Source organism: Aulonocara stuartgranti (assembly GCF_965226115.1).
Source record: "Aulonocara stuartgranti genome assembly, chromosome: 19".
In the NCBI taxonomy this organism is placed as follows: domain Eukaryota; kingdom Metazoa; phylum Chordata; class Actinopteri; order Cichliformes; family Cichlidae; genus Aulonocara; species Aulonocara stuartgranti.
The window spans coordinates 15,563,031-15,587,474 of record NC_138955.1 but is presented as its reverse complement, the minus strand read 5'-3'; the positions used below and the strand labels follow the sequence as shown (position 1 = coordinate 15,587,474).

Below are 24,444 nucleotides of genomic sequence, written 5' to 3'. Positions count from 1 at the left end.
GCAATAAAATAACACATTTTGGGATCAACTTTAACAAAAGGCATATTTTAAATGTCAAAGTGAGATCAGGTCAAATGTGACATAATATTTGGATGTAAATTATAGTGTGATATTTAGAATCCCATCTACCAGTATCATTCTTAAATGTTACCAGTACAAATAAAAGCAACAGAAGTCTGAGCAGAGTTTTAAAAACAAAAGACATTTTATGAAAGTTTGACCTTTTATTCTGAAAGACTTGATGCTGTTTCCCACAACCACTAGAAGCTGCTTAAAAATTAAGCATAATGGTGGATTATGGATTGTTAATGAGCTGCTAGTTTAAACAATCTAATGGTGCCTTTTTCTTTTTTTTATTGAGAGGAGTCTTTACAACAGCAAGATTCTCTCTGCCTAATCAAAGGCTCCTTCACTGAAAGGATAAGACCTGACCTGTATCCAACAAAAGACATGGCTGCACTTTCTCATATTCGGTTTTGTGCTTATACAGGCTATATACAGTACAGTATGCAGCTCAAAGCCTGTTCACAGAAGAACTAAAAACACCAGGTGAATTTATGATGGATAGTCCTCCCGTGGTGTACAATATGACCAAGACAAAAGAGGCACTTTGGGGGACTTTCAGAGCATCCCACCTGTCTTGTCGGCTTAAATCACAAAGTGACTGCGGCAATAGAGAGCGTCCTCCACTTCAGACATCATAAATTCACTCCATTTTCCAAATTAAACTCTGATATTGTACACAGTCTCTAAAAGGGAGGTACATTTAGAAGAAACAGAGAGATAAAACTTAGGAATAAAAAAGAAATAAGAGCAAAATGAAGGCCAACAAAAATGCAAAACAGGTACACGTATCCAAACCATGTGATCTGTCGGCTTATAAATATTTTTATTTATAAAAATTTTTTTATTTCACCGTTGATTTATTTGATGTTATAATACAACCACGACAATAAATCGGAAGGTTTTTATGAGATTAAACCACTTCCTTCTTGCTTTCCCTGAAACTTCTTTGGACAACTGTTGTTCCTCCAGGCCTAATTTAATGAAACTTGCTGGAAAGGTAGAGCATGAGTAGGCCAAAGGAAGAAGCGGTTAAAGTCTGGCACAATCAGATGGCTCACTCTCTTTATTGTACCTTAGGGCCACAAGAGAAGACCACAGAGACCTCTTTCTGGTTGTTACTGTAAACCAATATAGCCAAACAAATAACAGACGTGCTTCTCAGCTGTCTCACTTTTACTAGAAGTAATCAGGAGGAACACTAACAGGTGGAGTAAATAATAATAATAGTAATGACAAATTAGTAATCTGAAATGAGTAAATGAGATTCTGTTTTTAAAAAATGCAGATTTACTCTTGAGTTTAAGTCAAACCTATTTTGAGTACACTATACATTATTTCCAGTGTTTTAAAGTAATAAGACACTTTGTTTAAGCCAACCTTTTTCCAGCTCCCCTCACAAACAGAAGTGCTTTGTGGCTAAAAGCACCATATTAATGATATCCTTAATATGGTGAGATCCCTATGACGTCATACAGACTGACGAGAAGAAAAATTGGAAGTTGAGCACTCACAGTAGTTAGAAGTTTCCAGAGGTGAAAGTTATCCATTCTCATAAGGTTAGTCATGCTGTAGTAGTTTGGTTTTACCTGTCCAAATAGAGGAGAACCAGGATATCTTTATAGCCCTGATATTCCTTATTCCATTCATACTGCAAGGGGCCATGGTGATATGAACAGTACACTGTAAGTGTAAACATGTGACCCACTAAAACATCTCTATCTTTATAACACCTCAGGTTATATTAGGCCACTGTGAACAGGGCGGTGGAACTACCTCGGGGCAACTGTCAACTGTCATTCTTTCTTGAGAGAAGTAAAGATCTCCTTCAGATATTCACTTCAATGGATTAGCCAAAAAATATACCAGATCATGAAATTTTTTAAATATTTATAAAAGTATAAATACATCAATTTTGAAATTTTAGACAGGATAGGATGTTTCTCAACATCACATACTCCAACTGCGAACCACCGAGCTAAGGACTGGACATAAAGAGGATGTAGCCAGTGTGATGTCATTTGTTTGTGAAGTCTTGTTTTGTGGCCTCAAGCTCAGTATTATAGCCATCCTGTTGCTTTGAAAGCAGACCTCATAGGTCAGTTAGATGTGACTGAGGTGCTAAGAACACTAAACACACAGTAGTGTCTGTTCACAAAGTAACCACAGCATCTTGCTGATCATGATCTTAATGATCATAGTGTATGTATATATGCATTCTATCTCCTCTGTAATGGGTGGAGGGAGCTCAACAAAAATTAGCATCGTCACACATACTACAACTATTAACATTTTTTTTTTTAAACAAATCCCAAATCTTTAGATTTTCAGATGTATAGTAAATTGCATCATGCCTCTGCAAATGTGATGTTCTGCATTTGTTTCAGGTGTCATATTCATTGTCAGTCATCCACATGTACCTTTAGCACCACAAAAATTTCTATCCGCAAGAAGATCTTGAAAAAAAAACACCACAGCCCTGCCAGTACAGACAAAACACACAAGAGCAGTAGTGGGGCAGGAGGTAGGGTACACCCTGGACAATCCACCAGCCTGTAGCACTTCCAAATCATTTATACTTTGTGACCATAAATAAAGGCATATCAACTTTCTCCAGTAAGTTTCTCATTACGTGGAAAAGCTTGAACTCCGCTGTCTATAATTGTGGTTTGCATTGTCAGACCTTGTTCTGCAGCATCTGTGAGCTACACATGAAACAGTTCTCCACCTGCTGCAGGTTCTGGAGTCACCCTCCAGTTCACAGTAGATCTCTCCACAACAGAAGAAACACCGTCATCAGCTGTAGGCCAGTGGTGTAGCTGAACTCTGTTACACGGCAGGGTAAGAGCCTTTGGGGATTTCTACAATAGTGACATAATCAGGATACCAGTAGTGAAATAGAGAAGGGGGAGGGGTTACTAGGTAATTAGTTGTGGGTGAGATTTTAAAATAAGGGCACAGGAATTTTCCAGTGGGAATTAAAATCTATCATGTACCATAGCTTTTAATGATGTAGGTTTGTAGTGATGGTATCACGTGTGATAGTTACTCTCACTGAGCGAAACCGATCTCAGGTGATTCATGATCCAGGCCTTTTTTTCCTTTTTCTTTTGAAGCACTTTTTTGGCAATCAAAATGAATTGCTTTGTCTTGTTTCTGCAGTCTGTGTCATGTTTCTATTTATTCAATGTGTAGCTCTTCATTTACTTTCTGGTCCTCTTAAAAAAAAAAAAGAAAAAAAAACTGTCTATAACCCTGGCCTAACACATACTTGTGAATTCTTCTTTAAACTGGGAGAGTAAGCATGTACTGATGGTTTACCGTAAGTCTTTTCTGTAGCTGCTCTGGTTTGTGCGCCCCGGGCCATTTGCTGCTCGTCATTCCCTCACTTTCTTCCCACTTTCAAATAAATGTCAAACAAATGCCTTAAAAGGCAAAAATAAATTATGTTGTATTCAATAAGACTTGAAACTAGCGACTGAGACCGTAAACCCATCAGAAAATTTTTACTTGGGTCATAAATCAAGTGAGCTGTAGGACCGTTTTCTCTTGGACTTTTACAGAATCAGACAATTTTCTGTAACCGGAGCTGCTGCCCCCCCTCTAGGCTGGCCATTAGAAAAAAAATAAATAAATAAATGCAAGTTTAAGGCACTTCCATATTTGCTTCATTTTACAGAAATAGAGGCTACATCAATCTTTTCTTAATGAGTGTCTATAAAAGATACCCATCTCAACTCTGAAGCTGCCTACATTTCTAAAATATGTCCATGACCCTGGAAACCACAAGCCACTTTGAAAACCCATTTATTCACCCACTCGAGCAAAGTTCACAATTTCTTGTCCTCTGTTGCCCCTGTCACTATGGGTGGTAGGCAGTGGACATAAAGACATGTCCTGATATTAAACACAAAAAGAACACATTTAAAAACGAGAAGGCTGCAAATCTGAAACAAATCTGAAGGCGGTAAAAAAACAAAAAAGAAAAAATAAACAGCATTTAGGAGACTTTACAGGAGTTCATTTAATCCCAAGGTTTTCTGGGGGTGGCTGTAGAGGGAAGAGCTCATACAAACACTTCACTGTACATACAGATTTACATTGCGGGGGACATGATGTATGGTCCTGCCTGGCAATGCCACCTCTGGTATGCTGCACAAACACAGACCCCGGGATGGGGGGAGCTACATCCAAACTCCACTCCTGCTCCGTGTTTGCATTTCTGCAGGTGTTTCAAATAGCCTACAGAGTTGAGTTAAAATAAACCGATCGCACAGTGCTGTAAATGAAAAGTTGAACATGCATACTTATACCATTTTAACATTATGACATCAAATTTGGAATGCAGGTTCAAGAACGTAGGTCAACTAAACACAACCAAATTAGCCTGGCAGTCAATGCAAACACATCGGGGTGTAAAGTCGGAGTGCAGATGGACGAAATCAGTCGAGGAACTTTCAGTTTTTAGAGACAAGCTCGACAATTCCAAACCCACGGCTGAATCGAGCTGCAGCGAGGCAGGGGGGCCATCTGGCCTCGTTTCAATGTGTCCCTTGATTCTGCAAAATTGCATTCTATTCCAATAATAAAATCAAATGCATGAAAATAAAATGAAAGTATATGTAACTCTTTCAGGTCCGTTTTATGTTTGATTGGTGTTTGTGTTCTCATTCTTCTTCACTCTCGTTTTCATGCTCCATATCCTCCTCGCCGTTTGCTTTGGATTCTGTTCTGCTGCCGGGATCCTCGTCTTCCGATTCCTCCTGGTTGTCTTCTGTCATCGCCTCATCCTCCTCCCAGTGCTGAGGACACAAATATAAGACTTCAGCTTAACTCAGAAATGGACAGCCTGACAGCATGAGGGGTACTAATCTACTTGTTTTCCTTCCCAGCACCAGTGTTGCCTAATATCTGCAAAGCTTCTACAAAGTCATAGATGGCACTGGCTGATATTTGTTTGCTGTGTCTCATCAAATTTACACTGCCTTAATGTGCAAAAATAGCACGAGGAAGAGCTGGAAAAACAGTTCATTAAGAATGTAAATTTCTAGTCTAACTTACATCAGAGTCTTCATCGGGAAGACCTTCATCACCAGATGCCTCATCTTCATCAGATGACTCTGAAAAGCGCAGGCAAAGGAAAACAAATCATTCAGCTGACAAAGCCAAACAAGTTTTTATTCCACACAAACACAAACCTTCCACAAAGGTAATAAAGAAAGAAAGGAAGGAAAGAAGGAAGGAAGTGTTTCATGCTTCAGTTCTTTACATTTCATACAGAGTGAAGGAAGGTATTTGCATTTCAACACTACAGCAGGGCCATTTAGTTGTGACAACAATATGAACTTTATGATGCAGGAGTGTTGGAGGTCATTATGATTTGATGGTTCTATCTGTCCCATTATATCAGCCAGCCACTGTCTGCTGCCTGCACACTGACCAGCCAGGCTTGGTTACAGACCTCGCTAAACGCTCTGCTGCTATATGTCATAACTGTAAATATGCTTACATGCTGTCCAACAGTAAAACCAGGCAGGAGTAATCACCGTGAATATATGGGACACTGCGAGGGCGACATCATAAAGAGGGTTGCTGCCTCATTTTAAAAAACAAAAATCGATGCTTTTTAAAGCCTCGGTAAGTAAAAATTACAACAGCACAATGTCAACATGGTTACATCAAGTTATATTCAGGATTTTATAAAATAAGCCATTAAATGCTTTTACAGTATGTAAGTGTTCAACAGCGCAAGACAGCATCTGACACTCTCCTGCAATTCACAATGCGATGAGATGAGATGCTGCACAGTTACACAGCAAAGTCTGCATTATTGAAGAATAATGACTTTATCCTCCTATTTGACTCAATTACCATATTTTAAAAGATAAACATTCCGTTTCATGAACTGAAATGAACAACTCAGACCATAAACTGGTCAGAAAAGATATCACTGAGGTCAGATTAAGTAAGATAAAGTTCAAGAGCCATTGTCCCCAGCTGCCCAGAACAAAGGGTTAAGGCAATTCAGTACTGCAGCATTTTTCTTAGCTTCATCCATCTTTTATGTACAGTCTAAAAGGCCAAGTAGTGAGAGAAGCTGGTCAGTTCTTCGGTAATGACGCCAGCTGACATTAAAGAAAGCTCCATTTTACAAACCATGTAAAGAAAAGTGGACACAAATTGAAGTGCACGATCATCCTTGTAAGATGCTCTTAGCCAACGGTCTCCAACCCCTGGGCCGTTTGGTACCGGGCCGCGAGAGTTGAGGCTCGGGTGTGAAATGTATGGTTTTCAGGGTTTTTAGCGTTACTTTGTTATCGTTTTTTATCGTTAACTCTGTTTTCCTGGGTCTTTTCACGTGTGTTATGAATAAATCTTATTTTTTTCTGCACCAGTACTAGTTTTATTTTGTTGTATTTATCCGCGACACCTAAAGCGTTTTATACAGTACGGTAATGAGAAATGAGAGCGAACAGAGCGGGGCCTTGTTGTTCCCTCAAAGGGGAGGATCTGAACGCTGCCGGTCAGGTTGCCAGGCAACAGGAGTCATGTTTCCGTGCAATGCATTGCCAAGAGTGGCTGCATGATGGCCAACGCTGTTTTCATAAATCTTAACCGATTCAGCGCAGTCTTCAGCCAGAGTCCCAGATGAGTTGAGGTGAAATGACAAGATAATGAATGCCAGTCAAAATAATGAGAAGACAATAGTGTAGCAGTGCGGAGACTCAAGCAGGGCATCGATGTGACCTGTTGCACTCCATCACCTTCAAGAAGTCAATCCAGTCAATCACCCATTGAAAATGTACAAGAGATAGAGTACAGGCTGAAAAAACAATGGTTATTTTAATACAGCTAGCTACCACACCCTCTGCTCGATGGACTGCATTATTCACAGGTAACAATGATCTGCATGAAATCTGAAGGAACTGATGCCACAAGAGAGGTAAGTTTGAGAGGAGAAAGGTGGGATTGGGGAGGTTAGTGAAACTAAACAGAAGAACAAACACTTACCGTCTTCATAGACCAGCTTAGCTGTGTGGTCAACATCTGAAACCACGTTGCTGCTGTCACTTGTCGCCATCTGGTGGTGAAAGGGAAAACAGTTTTAGATACAGCACAAGACTTTTTTTTTCAACTCAACATTAAAAACATGACTAAAAATACATGGTTGAAACATGTTTTCTTGTTCTATCTGCAAGAAAAATGTTTTTTCACTTAAACAGTTTTCAATATCACATACTTATACAGCATTACTATGTGTGCAGTTTGTAATTACAACTAGACAAAAAAAGGGGAGGGGGGGGGGGGGGTTTATTGGTTTTACTAAAGAAACAAAACTAAAAGAACCAAACACACCCAGCACCAGAAACCTACAAACTAAACTCAAATCAGTGTGTGCACATGTTTTTGCCACATTGGGATTTATACCCTTCCATTTCAGCTCATAAAGAAACTGCCATAATGAGCAAACGTCATCTTATTACTGAAAGTGTACACTGCCAGAGTGCTCATTATATACTTTCAGGAGCTATTATGGATACAAATAGCATAAACTGTTCTGGTGTATCCAAGATCAGACTGCTTGATTGGCTGTGTCTGAGAGAAATGTCACACTGCTATGGATATATTTATCTCAACTATATGCAACCTATTCTTATACTACCTTACAGTTGGCTGATTATTTACTAGACTGTGAAAAATAGCCTTAAAGGATGCAATTTTTTCATATCTGCATAAAATTGTACATGCATAGTGTGACATCTGTTTGTTACAGTGTAGTTACACAGTCTAATCTGTCTGCTTTCTTATCTTGTTTGGGTAATTTAAGTTCCGGGATTTTTGGTTTGCATTTAAGGCTGCTGTGGCAAAATAATTTCTCCTGAGGGATAAATAGAGCATCTTTCACGATCAAACGCTGAACAATACAAAGCCGAGTTCAGTTTTACAAAACCGATCACCTGGAGCTCTCAAAGCAGTCACCAAATGTTTAGAAACAACATTCAAACTTTTCTGCCTGCGTCTTCACAGCCTCACAGCTCCCAGGTGTGTACGAGCAGAAGTGGGGAGAAGACAATGACATGCGTTCTTTGTGTGATAAAGAAAGCTCCTGTGAAGTCAGACTGTCGTCCTCAAACACTGATTTGAATGATGCGTCGCATTTCTAATGTATGTATAAGGAAAGACCCTTTGTTTTGGACAGCCTAGTCTCCATTTTATCATGTCATTTTTGTTACTACAGTTACATGTTTCCAATGTTTAAAGCTTCTTTACAAATCTACACACAAATGTTGTGCAGCTACTCAATAATAGGTTGAAACATAACACAATCATTCTGCATACATCGGCACATTTGTTATTTATACACAGCCTATTTAAAGAAGTCTTTCCCTCAAGGAGTAAGCTGTAATATTTACTAGTAAAATGGATCTTCATTATGTACACATTACTGGAAGAACATAATGTAAAACTGACATTGCCTACAGGAGTATAACTGCAGGAAAGGGGGAAAAAAACCCCCCACTCCATTCAAACTTTCCTCTCTAAATAAATCTAAACAGAAAAGCATTAGGCTTTTATTGTTTTGACACAATTCACTATATTCATCCTTTACTTGTCCTCAAATACAAACCATGCCTCTATCTCACACCGGATCCTGGATTTGATGTATTTCACAGTTAAACGTCAAACAAGAGTGAGCGGGGAGGACATTCTGCATTTTAAGGGTGCCGCTAAACACAGCAGCTTCGTGAGGGAAGCCATCCAAGTCGTCCCTGACACACGACTCACCCCTCGAACACTCAAAATCCAGTCATTTGAAAATACTTAAAGCTAATGATACTGTGCACAACACTGCATATGTTGGCACTTACCTGTGTCATTAGGAGATAAAGCTTCCCATCCAGCTTTGTTAGCTTGTGGAACATCTTCACTCTGCTCTCAATCATGTGATAAAGGACTCCCAGCTGGGTAACAAGGTCTGGCAGCTGTTGGATACACAGATAGATCAGCTGAAGGTAAAAACATTTCAGCAGACAACAAGAAAGCACCCAAAGTGGCTTCTGCCAAAGCTTTGTCTCCTCTGCTAACCATTCCTTTCAGGTGATATTTACATGAAGCAAGCCAGGCTTCAGCTTACATTTAAAATTATAATGACATTCCAGCTGTTTTGTGGAAGCAGAAGGGTCAACAAAAAGCTAGTTTTCCTCTTGTTTAGAGTGGTATGAACAGCAGGTTGGAAAGCTGAATGTCAATCAAAGCACCTCCTGCTTGTGAGGATATTTTTAGTCAGAGCCACACTGATGGTCAGACAACACGCATCTACATCCCAATATGCATTCATTAAATATGAATGGCTGCTTTCTGGCCTTATGCATCAATAAGCACTGTTGGCGTGTGTCACTACACAAATGACAGTGCAGGAATTAAAGCGAGTGCAGGCAGAGTGAACTCACCGATGCTAGGTATGATGTGTGGTGCATAAGTACAGCCTTGAGCCACCGTACCATTAAGGCTGCCCTGTAAGAAAGAACAAATGTATATGCTGTCAAGCAAAGGGAGCAGGCCAGCTTCATACTCGGAGTGAGGCAGGGACAGTGATTTTTGTTCACCTTTCAGTTAGTTAGCAATTCTTCCACAAGCTCTGTGGGATACTAAGGTTTCACTTGAATATTTTGTTCAGCAGGATAATCTACAAACATTTTTGAAGCATAAATGTAAAATGCCAATGTTATGCTATAATCAAAATACTTCAACCTCCATATAACTCTCCCAACAGTTTTCCATAGTTTCATTTAGATGTTTGATAGCAAACACCTTTAATGTATTACACCTTAACTTTAAAATTCACATGGGAGGAATTACTTGTGCATTCTGTGTATTGTAGCACAAAAGCAAAAATGTCTTAAGCTTGTGTTGATCATCTAATGAAATGTTTAATGAGACCAACACAGTTCCAAGATGTTAGCTCACTTCTTAGTTTTGGCCTCATTCTTGCAGCACTCACTATGATGCCATATGCCAGAGGCACGCAGAATAAAAAGCAGCGGTACAAATAACTGCATCAGTGACTAATGTCTGATGTGGACAAACACTGAACTCAAGCTAATTAAATGCCGAGCTGATCCGTCAAGCTTTCACTTACGTAAACGGGTGCCCTTGGAGCCTCTTCGTGAGCTGCAGAGGAGATACGGGGTTTATTAAAAACTCCAGTTAACATGAGTTTACTTACAAATCCTGACAACAGGACAAAACATAGATGCAGGTTAATGTAGCTTTGTAGTAGGAATGGGAAGTTCAAGACTCTTAGCTCTTAGATGCTACGGCACAAAGATTAAAAAAAAAAAAAAAACTGAGAGCCAAAAACTTCTAATATGCCACACAGGTTGTGCAACATTTGTCTAGTTTTTGTATTTTGATTGTGGAGCCTAATATGTACTACCAGGTGCTGATATAAATGTTAAAAAGTTGATGAAAGCTGAAAAATCCTGACCATCCCATCCCTTCACAGGAACACAAAATGTTGCTTTTTGACCATAAAGGGGACACTTACTTCTTCCACTAATGGTAGAACTGCAGAGAGGGGTAACCGAGCCACCGTCTTCTTTATTACCATCTCTTTGCGAGTCTGGAAAACTTTCTTTAGGAGCAAAGGGGGGAAAAGAAGTTTGCACAGAACAAGTTAATGTAAAACCCAAGACGTGCCAGAAGAATTGGCTCCATTTATTTTCACCTCGCATTACTGTGGGAAGCTGATCAAAGTCAACACTTTCACAGATGGTTTCAAAGATTTTTTTGAAAGATGTTTTGGGGATTGATATTGAATTTTATCACCGGAATCAACTGAGATTGTTTTCAACCTCAAAGTTTTAAGCCTTTCATCAGACTCTGTAAGGAGAACTTACGTTCAGGATGCTAGCATCATTGCTCTCCAGGCCCTGCACCAGCAGAACTGCAAAATTGTCTGTCGTTAACGAAGCCGTCCCTTTAGATGCTCCTTTCTCAGAGACTGTAGACAGATCAATTTCACCAAGTCGCTCTGCTATTGACATCTGCAGAGAAGCAGAGTTATCTTTTAGCCAGGGGGGTTGCAAACTTCAAAACAGAGTTTAGTACCAAAACTACATCAAAAACAGAAACATCTATAACACTTAAAATACCACATATGCATAAATTTTAGTGTGATTAATCTTTGAGAGAGTTTCTGAACCTTTCAAATGAATGAACAATGTCGAATGAGGAAGCAAAACTTTAAGAAAAAACAAAGAAACCCTCTACTGCAGAATGATAAATGATCAGATGCAAACAGGCTTTTGAGTGGGTTGGATGAGGATGTATGCACTTTCACTGTAACAATGTCCTTCTCATAATAAATCACCTGTTAACATATGGGCTCAAATTGTGGTCATAAATATTTTGTACTTGTGAATCAGGATTTGTATGTGTAAAAAGAATTTGTGTGTGCGTAAAAAAAAAGATTTGTGTGTGGACTTAGCCAAAAAATACGTGTGAAACGTTGTTTCAAGTACAAATTTTGACACTATTTTTCTTCCTTTCTTCTGATTGGCCAATGTCATGTCAATCACAAATTTAACAATCCAATCAGAGAACAGATGGGTTTGGCTATTGGAGGGGTGCTTTATGGAGCTTCAGGTCCTGAGGGAATAAATGCCCTTTTACATCCCAGCCCAGCGTTTTCCTTCATCACCACGAAGGAAAACAGTCTGTGGTGGTCCGAGTTTTTATTTTTATTGAACATTTGAAGGTAAAAAAAACAAAACAAAAAAAAAAAACACTCCCACAAACTCTTGTAGAGGACATAAAGTCAGAGATAGAAACGACAAGGAGCAGGTGCATGTAGTACAGGTAGCGCTGCCGCAAAAACCCACAGAGCCCAGCAGCCAGCGCAACAAATTCTGGATCCTTGGCTTTTAGTTAGCAGTTAGCATTAGCAGCACATGCTGCGTCCGATGTGAAAGTACCTTTATGCTGCGCACTGTGACTCACAGCAATGGTCGCGGGTCAGCCCTGACTTTGTGTTAAACTAATCCTAAAGTAATAATGGTATTTCTAACCACTGATATACCACAACTTTATCCTTTCAACAGCTACTGAAAGTTAGGGGACCTAGCTGCTATCGGATATTTATACAGAGATCATCCAGCTTCAAACTGTATTACCCTTCAAGGACCTGCAGTTCAAAAAAGCGCCCCATCGACACCCAAACCCATCTGTTCTCTGATTGGACAGTTAAATTTGTGATTGACATGACATTGACCAATGTCAAAATTTGTACTTGTAACTTGAAACTTGAGAGCAGAGTTTCACACGTATGTTTTGGCTAAGTCCACACACAAATCTTTTTTATGCACACAAATTCTTTTTACACATACAAATCCTGATTCACAAGTACAAAACTGATTTACAAGTACAAAATATTTATGACCACAATTTGAGCCCATATTAACAGCCTCTCTTGACTGATTGGTGTGTGACTAATCACTGAGCCAACAATGTGGTGGAGACATTAATGCTCATTTAGTCGTTTTGGGGCCGAAGCCAAAAAGCTGTCAGAATTAGAGAGACTGACAGATGCACTCATCCGGAGGCTGAGCCTACCTCTTTGGTGTCTGTGTCTTTTTTCCTCTTCTCTGATCCCTGTGAGGTTCCTTTAAGTGGGGCTTTGTGACCAGGAAGTCCTGGGACCAGCACTTTGCTCTTGGCATTCACAATTGGAGTTTTCACCTGGAAGAAGCAATTTCATAATTTTTTTTTTCACCCTCCACTTCTGTGGCTCGAACTGTTGGGAGTTTATCTAGAGTGCACATGGACTGGCAAATAACCTGTCCAGACCAGTCTTCTTGACATAGTGAAGAAAATGAAGACTTGATTGTTACCTTGGAGACTGTGGTTTCCATGGAAAGGGACAAAGTGGTCTGAACATCCCGGGTCAAACACACATGTCTCTCTGCTGTGTTGATCTCCTGCACAGATGAGAGGAAAGAAGGTTGACAGGTAAGTGTGAGCAAACCTGATGAATATTACGGACAAAAACAACACTGTATTATTTATCAGCTGTACACTGTCAGGCGCTCATCACCTCCAAGTCCTTTTTTCAGACGTGAGATATGCAGTAATCTGTTAAATCAGTGGTCTGTCATTTATATGTTATCTCTTAATTAACAAAATGTGCCAGTGTATGAGGTACATGCTACCGGCAGCCTTATCAGCCTAAAGGACTTATAAACAAAGATAAAAGGCAATTACTTGGATTGTATTAAATCATTTGAACATCACATTTTAGAATGAAATGATAACCAGAGACATGTGTGCACCCGCCTATAATTACATCAAATGGTGATAGCAGCACATGAAATATTAATGAATAACTTATGGACTTCATGTCATGAACAAAAATAAACAATTCTAATCAATAAATCATTTTTTTATTTTAAATGAGAGAACACTGATCATCCAGCTTAATGTTGCCATAACTAATACTTTCATTGGACCCTAGAGCCGGACGAGATGTGCCTTGCTGCCTTTTTGCAAAGTTTACTCCAGCTGTTTGGCCAGCCTTTTTAAGAGAACGCAGCCACACAGATGTTCTCTTTGAAGATGACGGCGTTTGTAATTTGAGCTCACTACTTAAGAATTAACATTCTCTAGTTGTAGAAAGACGCAATGAAATTCTGTTTGGAGAGAATCAACCAACAGCAAAGGATAAAAGTAGTTCTAAAAGAAACTAAAAATGGTAATAAGAAAAGCAACTATAAAATCACGACAAAAAGCTCTCTACTGTGCTCCTAAAGAAATTCACCCGGTGAGTGCACAGCCTGATGCAGCTTCCTCAGAGAGAACAGTTGGATGTAAACACACAAATATTTGATAAATGATGAAGAGGTGAAAATCGTGTTATGTAAAGTGTGGATTTTGTGGCCTTTGCAGATCTTAAGGGCACAATGACATATTTAGTCTTAGGGCTATTCAGCATAAGTTTATCTTTCACTACACTACTCTGTGAGACATTTAACCTCCTCGTCGTTGGACAAATGTGTAGTAAATGTTCAAATGAACCAAATCAGCCCTAGCAGTCTCCTGTTGATGGACAAAGCCCAAATCTGTTTCCACAGGTGCTCCGTTCTTGCGCTGCCAAAGAATTATTGACCAACCCTGTAAGGCTAATGATGCCATGCTTTTCTTCTTCTGAAACTAATCCTAGTGATTGTCTGACCAATGAGAATTTGGCCAATCTTGAGACTACGGCTTTAGAAGGTATAGACACCAAGCTTGACCTACCCATGTCCCTCACATACACTTTATGAAAGTGAAGGACCAAACTTGGAATTAATGAAATGCATCACAGTGCAAATTAGAAACAGAGCTGTCAACATATAATGGTATTTGTAGAGGTTATTGGTCTTAATGGCCCTATTCAAAACAAGCACCGTTTTTAGTGTTAAAGAAACTTTGTTGTAGAGACACTAGGCAGGTACTGACATGTGTGTATCTGTTAATTCTAGTACATGTATTCATACTGATGTAGTCTTTAAAGTAATATTTTAATATAGTTTAATGGGGTCCAATAAGAATGCTACCATGACTCTTGTTCAAGTGATCAAGGTGCTCATTAAAACATGCAGCTCGTATCAGGTTACTGGTAGCCACGCATGACTGTGGTGTTAATGTGAGTTTCTGTATAGTGGTTTACGTGTTTGCCTAATAAACGAGAGATCCCCAACTTGATCCTTAGAGGAGACACAAATCTCTTTGGGGCTGTGCCAGGAAGGGCACCCAGTGTAGATTTAAAAAAAAAAAAAAAAGTATCTTTTATTAATTATACTGTACAAGATGATATACCAGGACATCTACTTACTTCATTAAATTTCCCAGATTAAATAAAGACTGTAAATTAGTTGAAATTTTTCCTGTATAAGAGGAAAGAACTGTCCTATTGGCTATTAAAACAAACAAACAAAAAACACACACAAAAAGAAAACACATGACTGTCCAGGTTACTTATTATATAACATTGTGTATTTCGGTTTCCTTCAGAAGACTCACCACTTTCTCCATTACTGGCTGTAGGTGGTTGCCGTACGCCAGCATCACAGTTCGAGTATCCGCTCCAAGCACCGCTGCTAGCAGTGGGATTGGGATCGGGGACTCCTTTGTGTCTGACATCTGCACCGTACATGATGGTGACAAGGGCTTCTTACAGGGGCTGAGGGGACAAACCAACCATTAGCATAGACAGCATTAGGGCTGAACGATATATCGCATTTGCGATAATATCGCGACATGATCAAGTGCAATTTTCTAACCGCAAAGGCTGCGATTATACTCTGGACATGTCCAAATTCATGGGCTGCATCCTCCTGAGGCCGCATTTGTAGACCGATTACGTCACAGCGACGCGCCGAAGGCTGTCCAAATTACTACCATATCCCAGAATTCATAGCGCGGCCCAGCCAAACTCCAGTTTCCAGCAATGGCGGCCGCTACTAAGTTTTAAAATTACTCATACTAATCTTTCTGGGTCACAAAATAAACTTTTAACATATTTTCAGGCGAGAAAGTAGTTGTGTAAACATCAAATATCTGCTCGGTTTATCAAGATATCCCATATTTGCAAAAGTGCTTCGACGTTTTCAGAGGCGTCTGCTACCCACCAGCTCGACAGCTAGCCGGGAGCTCGAGGGTTACTGATGCGGCCGAGAACGGCACAACTCCCGGCACATCATTTTCAGATCACCGCGGAGTTTCGCTGCTCGGGTTAAACGTAATATATAAGTCACTTAGACAACCTAAAAATGTTATTGTTGGGCTTTTTTCAGTGTTTTGTTTGTTCGTGAGTAAATCGGTTTGGCTGAGATTAAAGTTATTAGATTAGATAAAATAAAACTTTATTAATCCCCCGGGTGGGTTCCTCCTTGGTTTTCACACAGCTGACTAAACGTCAAACAGAAAACTTATTAAACAGAAGTATGAGACAGTCGAGAATTTACACCAGTGTCTGGTTATATTTTAGATAGCAAGAAGCAGACGGCCGAGTTTATTAAACTCCACCGAGACAGCGGTGACGCTAATCAGAACTAGACCGTCCAATTTCACGCCTTTAAACTTTAAAGGCGTGTTTGTGTGTGTGTTTATACAATTGCTATTATGTTTGCACTTTATGTGTAATGTTACTGACTGCAGAGATCAGTAAGATGTGTGTATTTTTTATTTATTAGTTTTATTTATTTAATATTATTTTTTAATTGAATGACTGTCTAGTAGTTCACAGATGTCGAAAAACTGAGTGTGGTAAAGCCACTGATTTTTTTTATGTATATTTCTGCAATCTGCACATTGTACTGACTTTCATTTTAATGTTTACACCAGGGTTCCTTGCCAGCACTTTATGCTCAGATGTTTGTAAGCTAAAAATAAACTATTGTGTATGTTCAAATATACTGTTGTGATTGAAGAAGTTAAATAAAAATGTCAGTCATCAATTCATGCATCACCTCATGTCATCATAACAGAGGTCTGTCTTCCAGGAAAGAACAGTTTAAAATTAATGTAATATAGTATTGGCCATACTATATGATGTATTGCTTGTCTTTGTTTAATAATACAGAAGACAAAGACCTTAAAAAATAATCGCATATCGCATCGCAATCGCAATATTGGGGCAAAAAATCGCAATTAGATTATTTTCCATAATCGTTCAGCCCTAGACAGCATACAAAATTGCTGAACATGTACTTGGTGGTATTTAATATATACAACCTGAAATCCATGTGACATACATTTTAAATTTTGTAGTACTGCGATTAGATTTTTTTGTGAACTCTCCCGACTCATTGAGGGGTGCCAATGACCAACCAATCGGTGGCGTGCTGTCTGACGACGTCACATTTTAGTACCTGCTCAGGTCACTTGGAACCCTGGCCGAGCAGGTACTATTTTAGTACCTGGTACAGGTATTATGACCTAATGGAAAACCCTGAAAACCTTGGCGAGTAGGTACTAATGGAAAAGGGGCTCCTCAGCTACAAATGCACCAATTTTCAGGGTTCTAGACTAATTTTTCAAAAGGATGGCACTGGTGCCACAAAGTCTAGATAAAGTGGAACAGCAGTCTGTTTTCTATTGAAAGGGCCATTTAGGCAGTCTGGCTTGCTTGCTGTAGGATCTCTTTTAGATGTGGTCCTTTTGAGGGACCTTGAAAAACTGCAGGGTGGAGATTGACGCCGACGGGTGTAATTGAACAATTAGCAACAGAAGTTACACAAAGTCCTCTGTGAGCCAGTCTTCTCTCAAACATCACAACCAATGACTTGGACAAAAACAAGCTGCAAGAAAGCAACCGGCTTTTGGAGGGTTACTTGGACACTTAATGTTGAGATTACAGTAAATCCATTCATTGTTGTGCTCGTTTTAGTGAACAATAAAAGCTCTTGTAAAACTGACACCTTGTGGGCTGGTGGATCCTTGATAGATCCTTGAAAGTAAAAGTCAAGTTCATCCACCACGGAGTGACTAACTGCTTTTTTGATGACTATTAGCAGAAAGGGGGCCGAGACAATGTGAGCTCTCCTGTGATGGCCAGAAGGAAAAACTGAACAAATGTATGTATTGTATCGTTTAAGAATTTCTGATCGGAAACATTTAAAACACATCTTTCTAAAGAGTAGAATTTAATGTTTTTTATGCTTAAATTTTGCTTGGCAGCTCTCCAGTTTGCACTATTTGTGCAGTGCAACTCATTCTTCTCTTTATTGCTTTCAGCCAAGGACACTCTGCTACCTGCTCGTGTCAAAACACACATTTATTTATTAATTTTTCATGCTGCCCTTCCGTTTCACCCTGTTCTCTCTTGCTTTCTCTGCATCATTTTGGATCATTTTATTTTTGGCTGTCTCACTTTTACTAGCTTTTTAATCTCAGTGCTAGTGTTAATGCACATGCAAATGTTGGTCTTATTACGCTGCAGTCTATGGTTTGATAAATGCAGTCAGGATTTTTTTTTAACCTGTCCACTTTGCATTTGTATAAGATCAAAGATTGTAGGAAGCCACTTGGATGTAATAAACAATGTTATAAACAATGAAAAGTGCAACACAGCCTCTCTTGAGCAGAAGATGAATGCTTATTGCCGAAATATTTCATCCCATTACCCTGCACTGCCGTACATTGTCTTGTATAAAACTAGTGTTTTAGAAACCTACCCATTTAAAAAGTGCTCAAAGAGGTGCAACTGCCCATCCTTACACACCACTGCCAGCCTCACTGCCTGTAAAACACACAAAAAAGCCCAAAATGTTCACACACGAGAACTAACATGAAAAAATATTTAAGAACAAAAGTTCTAACAGAAACGCAGTACAGAAGACACGTTTTAGCAAATGCTTTGAATCATTAAATTCTAAGCGTTTGCTAAAAAAAACGTATGAATATTTTCTCATTTCCTAATTAAGAAAATTATCAACATAGAGCCTACGACTCTGTTTCAAGTTATTATCTTTTACCCTGTTAAAGACCGACTGCAAGTAATTTAACATACAGGAGAAGTAATGCATTACCTCTTCCTTGCTGTTGGATGTAACGAGGTCAATGTGCTGCGGCTCATCCGTCAGTGTGAAGGACACCACTGAGTTCTTGTCTTTTCCATCTTCTCGTACTTGCCTTCAGTAAGATAGCTTTGAATTAAGTCATGCAAATCTGACTGCAGTGCATTTTCATACATGCACTTAATTACACAACATCAAACATACTAAAATCAACTCTGCACTTACCATACACTGAGCAGTCGATCATGGGCAGCACCTGACAGAAAGTAGAGGCCATTGCTGTCAGGGGGTCGTGTGGTGGCAAAGCGCAGGGTCGTCACAGCCGTGGAGTGGCCTGTGAACTTCTGCAAGGAAAAAGACAAAAACAAAAAAAACACCTGAGTTCAGGTCTAAGTAAAGCACTATTATAACACTATAATACAATACTGACTCTTCTGGAGTGTGACTAACATATCTGCATTAAAACCAAGTTTATTAGGTGACTTATGTCTAATAATAATTTTTTTTTTTTTTTAAAGAATCTGGAATTTAGCTCACCCTGTAAACTTCCTTGGTGTCCAAGTCCCACATCTTTATTATGTGTCCAGCTGACAGCAGCAGTTTACCATCAGGGCTCACACACAAACTGGTCACCGCTGCATGGTCTGCCTTCCACTTACTGTGAGAGAGACGATGACAATTTTAGGTTCACTACTAGCTTTTCCCATAAAACAACTTAATCGGGGCAGGCTTCCATGATATATTAACATCTACCACACACATCTAGTGGCTCATTTTGGCACTCCCCCCTCCATTTCTTAGACTTTTTGTTTTGTAGCTGTCCTCATTCAGCTGCTTCTCCAGAGAGAATCTTGTCCTGCAGTCATACATATTTCAAGTCCCGTATTTAGGACTACATCTTCTAGTTCTCAATCCATTCTGGAGAGCCACTGTGAGCAAGGCCACTAACCAGAACCTGCATGAGGCAGAGTACTGTCATGTGTGAGTATGTGAAGCTCGCTGAAGAGAAGAACAAGACCAACTGCAGTCCAAGGCAGTGAAGCTTGAGCTCATCTGCAGGGTGAAAGACTCATTGGAGAGGCAGCTGACTACATCTCCTAAGTTTAAGTTTTTTTCATGCTTTCTTTTTGATGTCATAGAAACCACATTAAAGCACTTTCCTCTCCTCTTTCCTCGTGATCAGCTTTAAATATCAGCAGCCCATTCAACCTTTTAAAAACAGCAAGAAAAAAACAACAACACCCTTTTCTTATCCCTTAAATCACAAACTGCTCTAGTGAGCACAGAGTGAAAAACCATTTAAGTCTGAATGAAATTGAAAGTCTTTTTAAGGTTAGCAAAGATCGATGTGGAAAGCTGGACCTGAATGGCACTTGCACCACTTTGACAACCTTCAGACAGCTGGCCACACAACAACCAAAGTAGAGATGGCACGATACCACTTTTTTATGTCCGATACCGATATCATAAATTTGGATATCTGCCGATACCGATATGAATCCGATATAGTGTTTTTTAATCAACAAAACTGTTTTTTAAAATATCTTGCTGCATTTTGCAAGTCTGCAAGTTCATACTCAAGTTTAAAACAACAACTACACTAAAGCTATTCTGTTATACCTGTATACAAAAAAAATATTTCATAGTTCAGCAATACTGATCAATCTAATAAACTTAGACCTACACCATCCTCCCTATTCTGGTATTTTAAAGAGTACTTAGCGTAAATATTAAGCAACCTAACTAATAGGGTTCCAACTCCCAGCAACAACAAAAATAAAAAAATAAAAAAATAGGGAACCACCCCTCACGCTCCACCTCATGATGCTTAATCAACGTAATCAACCTTAATTTGATGCAGTGTGAAAAAAAATGCACAGAAATCAATTATTTTTCAAGAAATATTAAATAGATTCAACATCTTTCTTCAACAAAATTGCAGACTGCACAGATGGTACCTTCCCAAAGGAAAATGTACTATAGCTTACTAGGGTATATATATTAGACTTAATAGTCACTATATACAGTAATTGACTTCTATTCATTTTACATCAAATTAAAACTTTGGGTGTCAGATAATTATTTATTAAAAGCTAGACATTTTAAATGAGAATAAGAAAGAAAAGTATGTCTTTGTGCCCCCTTTTCCCTGTTAATGCCCTATCGGCCCCCCTGGCTAAACTTTGCTAGATCCGCCCCTGCACAGTTACCAGCGTCAGCTACGTAGAAAAAGATCCTGGTGTAGAAAGTAATATTAAATAAATTGTAACAACAGCTTATCAAGCTTAAACGTGCTGCTGTTGTTCAGCCGCTGGTTTGCTCTTTCTGGTGCAAAGTGGACCAAAAACAAACGAGAGACAGACTCGCGACAGAAAAGCCGATCAGCTGATCATTATAAGCAGTTTCACGATTGAAGTAGCAGCCGGAGAGCGAGAGGCAGTCGCTCGTTAAGCTTAACGCAGGAATGCTTTACAAACATTCAGAGATGGACTTACACACTTGCTTTACTTCTCTCGGGGATAACTTTGTCGGAGATGAAATGCCAGGTTGCTAGCGAAGCTCCAAATGCTATCCAGACCACCGACAGGTCCCGCATGCCACAGCTGCTCTATCACGTGATGCATACTGCTCCGACGTTCTGAGGCGAGTTACGGCATGTTGCAAGTTTTGTGAGGTGCTTTCGTGATATTTAATGGATCGGATTACATTTTTTATTTTTCTCCGATATCCGATCCAGTAATTTAGGTCAGTATCGGACCGATACCGATACGTAATATCGGATCGGTCCATCTCTAAACCAAAGTAGAACTCGTTTGGTTGATGCAAGCAGTTAAACGAAATGCTCCACTAACTGCACCAACAAAAAGAAGATAATGACTTGTGAAGTGTGATGTGTGAGAAACACCTTGGTGTTTTCTATCACTGCATTATTCTTTCTCCTACTGAAGTGATGAACCTAAAAAGTTTATGGCCAACAGCATACTATTTACTGGTGCTCTCTCCTAATAACAGCAAGAAACAAACACTCTCCAACCCACTTTGTGCACCTCGAATGGGCTTTACTGAGCATCAAGTGAAGATTCATGGTGGCATTAGTGCTCATGATTGTTGCTGCTGACTGTGCCTGTGTAGCTAATATATCTGTCACCAGACAAGAGGCTTTCATGATGAAATATAGTGATAGTAAATGTCTGATGGTATAACGTTCAATGATGCTGGTGTATTTTAGGCCTTGGTGGGTCTGTGAAAGACAGGCATGCTTAAGCTGGAACCACATTCTTACTTTTCTCACCACCAGTGTTGTTTCTACAGGTAGAAAAACAAGAAAACAATGTCCTTTTGGAAAGAGTGCAATTTTAAGAGGTAATATTACAATATACGCTCTATGTGAAGGATAGTTTAGTGTCAAAAATATAAACACTTTAAGGAGGACATGATTTATACCCAGAATGTGACATCCTTTTTGAAAAACAGATTTTCAGGTGTGAACTCTTCAAGTGTTTCTCACAAACAAACTTGCAATGTCACATAGATGTATTTAGAACTTCTCTTAACATTCAAGTGTTTAGAGATGTCTTTTTATGCTTCTAAAGTACTGTCTTGTTTAAATGTAGGAAGCACTTCAAGTCCAAATGTGTTAAAGAAGCCTGTGACAGTGAGCACGACACCGTCCACCACCGTGTTGGACTGTTCTTTTCTAACAGTTCTGGCTGCACAAAGACAATTTCTGACAAATACATTACTAGATAACATTGTGTGACTTTAAAGGGATATCTATTAAACAACCTAAAACAGGTTTTTATAAAACAATGGCAACTAATTGTATTATAGCTGAAAAAACTGTGTTGCAGCATGAACAAATAAAGAGAGCCTAAATAGCAAATATCAGAAATAATTTTCAGGCTAACAAACCAGTTTTTAACCAGTTATCATTACAGGAAATGTATTGATCAGTGATTGGTCATTTGTTCTTGGTTTAAACAAACTATCCCAAAGAGAAAGTAGTTACTGACCTTCTTGTCTTGCCAGTCTGCAAGTCCCACTCTACAATGTTTGTGTCATCTGAACCACTGTATAATAAGCTTTCTTCAGGGTGCCACTGGACACAGTTCACTCCTCCACTGTGGGCTCCATCCTGGCACACAAATTGCACAGTTAGCAACTGTAAACAACTAGTCCTATTATATTGGGAAAAAAAAGTGAGTGTAACACTAAAAAAAATATTAACTCTGACAAAAGACAGAAATACAAAGAAAAACATAACATTTTTCATCCTGCATAAGGTTGCAAAGAAGCGATTCTTTGCAAACCATGTAAGGTCCCAAACTTACCAGGGTGCAATGCAATGCTCCCTTTGCTGTACTATAGATGAGCACAGTTCCAGCTGCTGTGCCCATGGCCAACAGGTCTGCCTTCTCCTCCACCTGCACCGCCTCCGATTTCCTCTTCTTCCTCTGAGGCCCCTCCTGACACAAAGCATATTTAAGGTGATGATATTATACATAATGTAAAGCAATTAGAATTAATAGAATTTCTTTCAGGTCCTGGTATCAAGTCAACACTAACATATAATCAAAGCCAGGAATCTGTATGGGGACTGAAAACAGGACCAGTGCATCACTGAATACGGCGGCATTAGTGCCTAGTACTAACGTTCCACATATTAAACCAATTCTACGGCAGCACAGTGACTGCTAAAAGAATAACTGCAAACAATTTCTCGTCTTAATGACATTTAAAAGAATCATAAAACTGAATCCGAGAACAGAAAACTAGTTTTCTAATCTCAGTTATCATCCGTGGATTTAAAACTGCAGTACTTTCAGCGCCCAATTTATGTTTACTTTGGCCTCGTAACAAACTTTTAACAAACTACCCCTCGATAAACTGAGGTACAGCTAGCGGACCCTGCTTCTAGAAGTGTCATGGTGGCACGCTCCGCTGAGCTGATGCTAACTTCAATAACTCGTTAATTCACCATAATAACCATTTAAAAACAAAGAAAAACATCTTTTTTAGTTAAAGTCGCCACTTTCAGAGTTTTTCAGACTAACTTCGCCATAATATACGAAATTAAGACATGTTCGTCATTTGCTTGGACCACCATGTGGGACTAACATGTGCGTTCTTCGCAGCTGTGGAAAACTAGCGAGCTGCTAACGTGGCTCCGCCGCTAACCACGTCTGTCAGCTCCGTAAAGCATTTCAAACGGCAAACGCCAGGGCCTTCCGCGCTGAGTAAAAACTTCACTCTTTGAAAAGTAACACTTCTCTCGATTTAACAACTGCTCCTTTATATCACGTTGTCAAATGCGGCTTTATTCGGGCCTCGCTAGCTGCTGACGCTAACAACAGCCTCACGTACCTTGACTGTCCGGCATGGTCCCCAGGCTATGCACGTACAGGTGGCACTCAGATGAGCTGAAGGCACGTATTCCTGGTGAAGTGTTTTACTATCTGTGTTCCAAATTCGAAGTCTGCCATCCTGGGCACACAGCGCTAAGAACTGTCGTGATTTAGGTGAAAAAACGCAGGGTAGCTGCAGCGAAGAACTGCCACCGTCAGCCGCCATTTCTGAAGCGCTACTTGCGTCTGCGTGCGTGCGCCGTGGTGTACACAACCCACGTGTGGCCCTCTGAGCACATGCGCACTTTGTCCCAGCACCTCCCACTCGCTTCGTATTACGTTCTTCTTTGGGTTTTCCCGGCAGCAGGTAACATTTCAGGTTGCGTTACTGCCTCCTAGTCGTCAATAACTAACTGTTCACACTTTATGATTTCTTACAGTGCAGCAATTAGCCCGAAAAAACACTTCTCATCAGCCGA

The 24,444-nt window shown here is 39.6% G+C and overlaps 1 protein-coding gene across 1 annotated transcript; it reads right to left on the bottom strand.

The window, feature by feature from the left end:
• Positions 1-4,062: 4,062 nt before the first annotated feature.
• On the bottom strand, positions 4,063-24,282 carry wdr43 (WD repeat domain 43). Its single transcript, XM_082517139.1, has 18 exons — positions 23,985-24,282; positions 22,952-23,086; positions 22,634-22,755; positions 19,158-19,278; positions 18,846-18,964; positions 18,633-18,735; positions 18,279-18,343; positions 15,124-15,283; positions 12,957-13,043; positions 12,679-12,804; positions 10,965-11,111; positions 10,613-10,699; positions 10,205-10,236; positions 9,516-9,579; positions 8,934-9,047; positions 7,075-7,144; positions 5,125-5,183; positions 4,063-4,865 (listed from the first exon to the last, which is right to left on the bottom strand). Exons 1-18 carry the CDS (start codon positions 24,189-24,191, stop codon positions 4,731-4,733), a joined length of 1,953 nt encoding a protein of 650 aa, XP_082373265.1. The 5' UTR covers positions 24,192-24,282; the 3' UTR covers positions 4,063-4,730.
• Positions 24,283-24,444: the final 162 nt, after the last annotated feature.

Excerpts from the sequence above, each read along its gene's own strand:
- wdr43 (XM_082517139.1), bottom strand. The coding sequence starts at position 24,191 with ATGGCGGCTGACGGTGGCAGTTCTTCGCTGCAGCTACCCTGCGTTTTT. Across the intron at positions 22,756-22,951 it reads GAGCATTGCATTGCACCCTG|GATGGAGCCCACAGTGGAGG; the intron begins GTAAGTTTGGGA and ends TTTGTGTGCCAG. Across the intron at positions 7,145-8,933 it reads TTTATCTCCTAATGACACAG|ATGGCGACAAGTGACAGCAG; the intron begins GTAAGTGCCAAC and ends TTTCACCACCAG.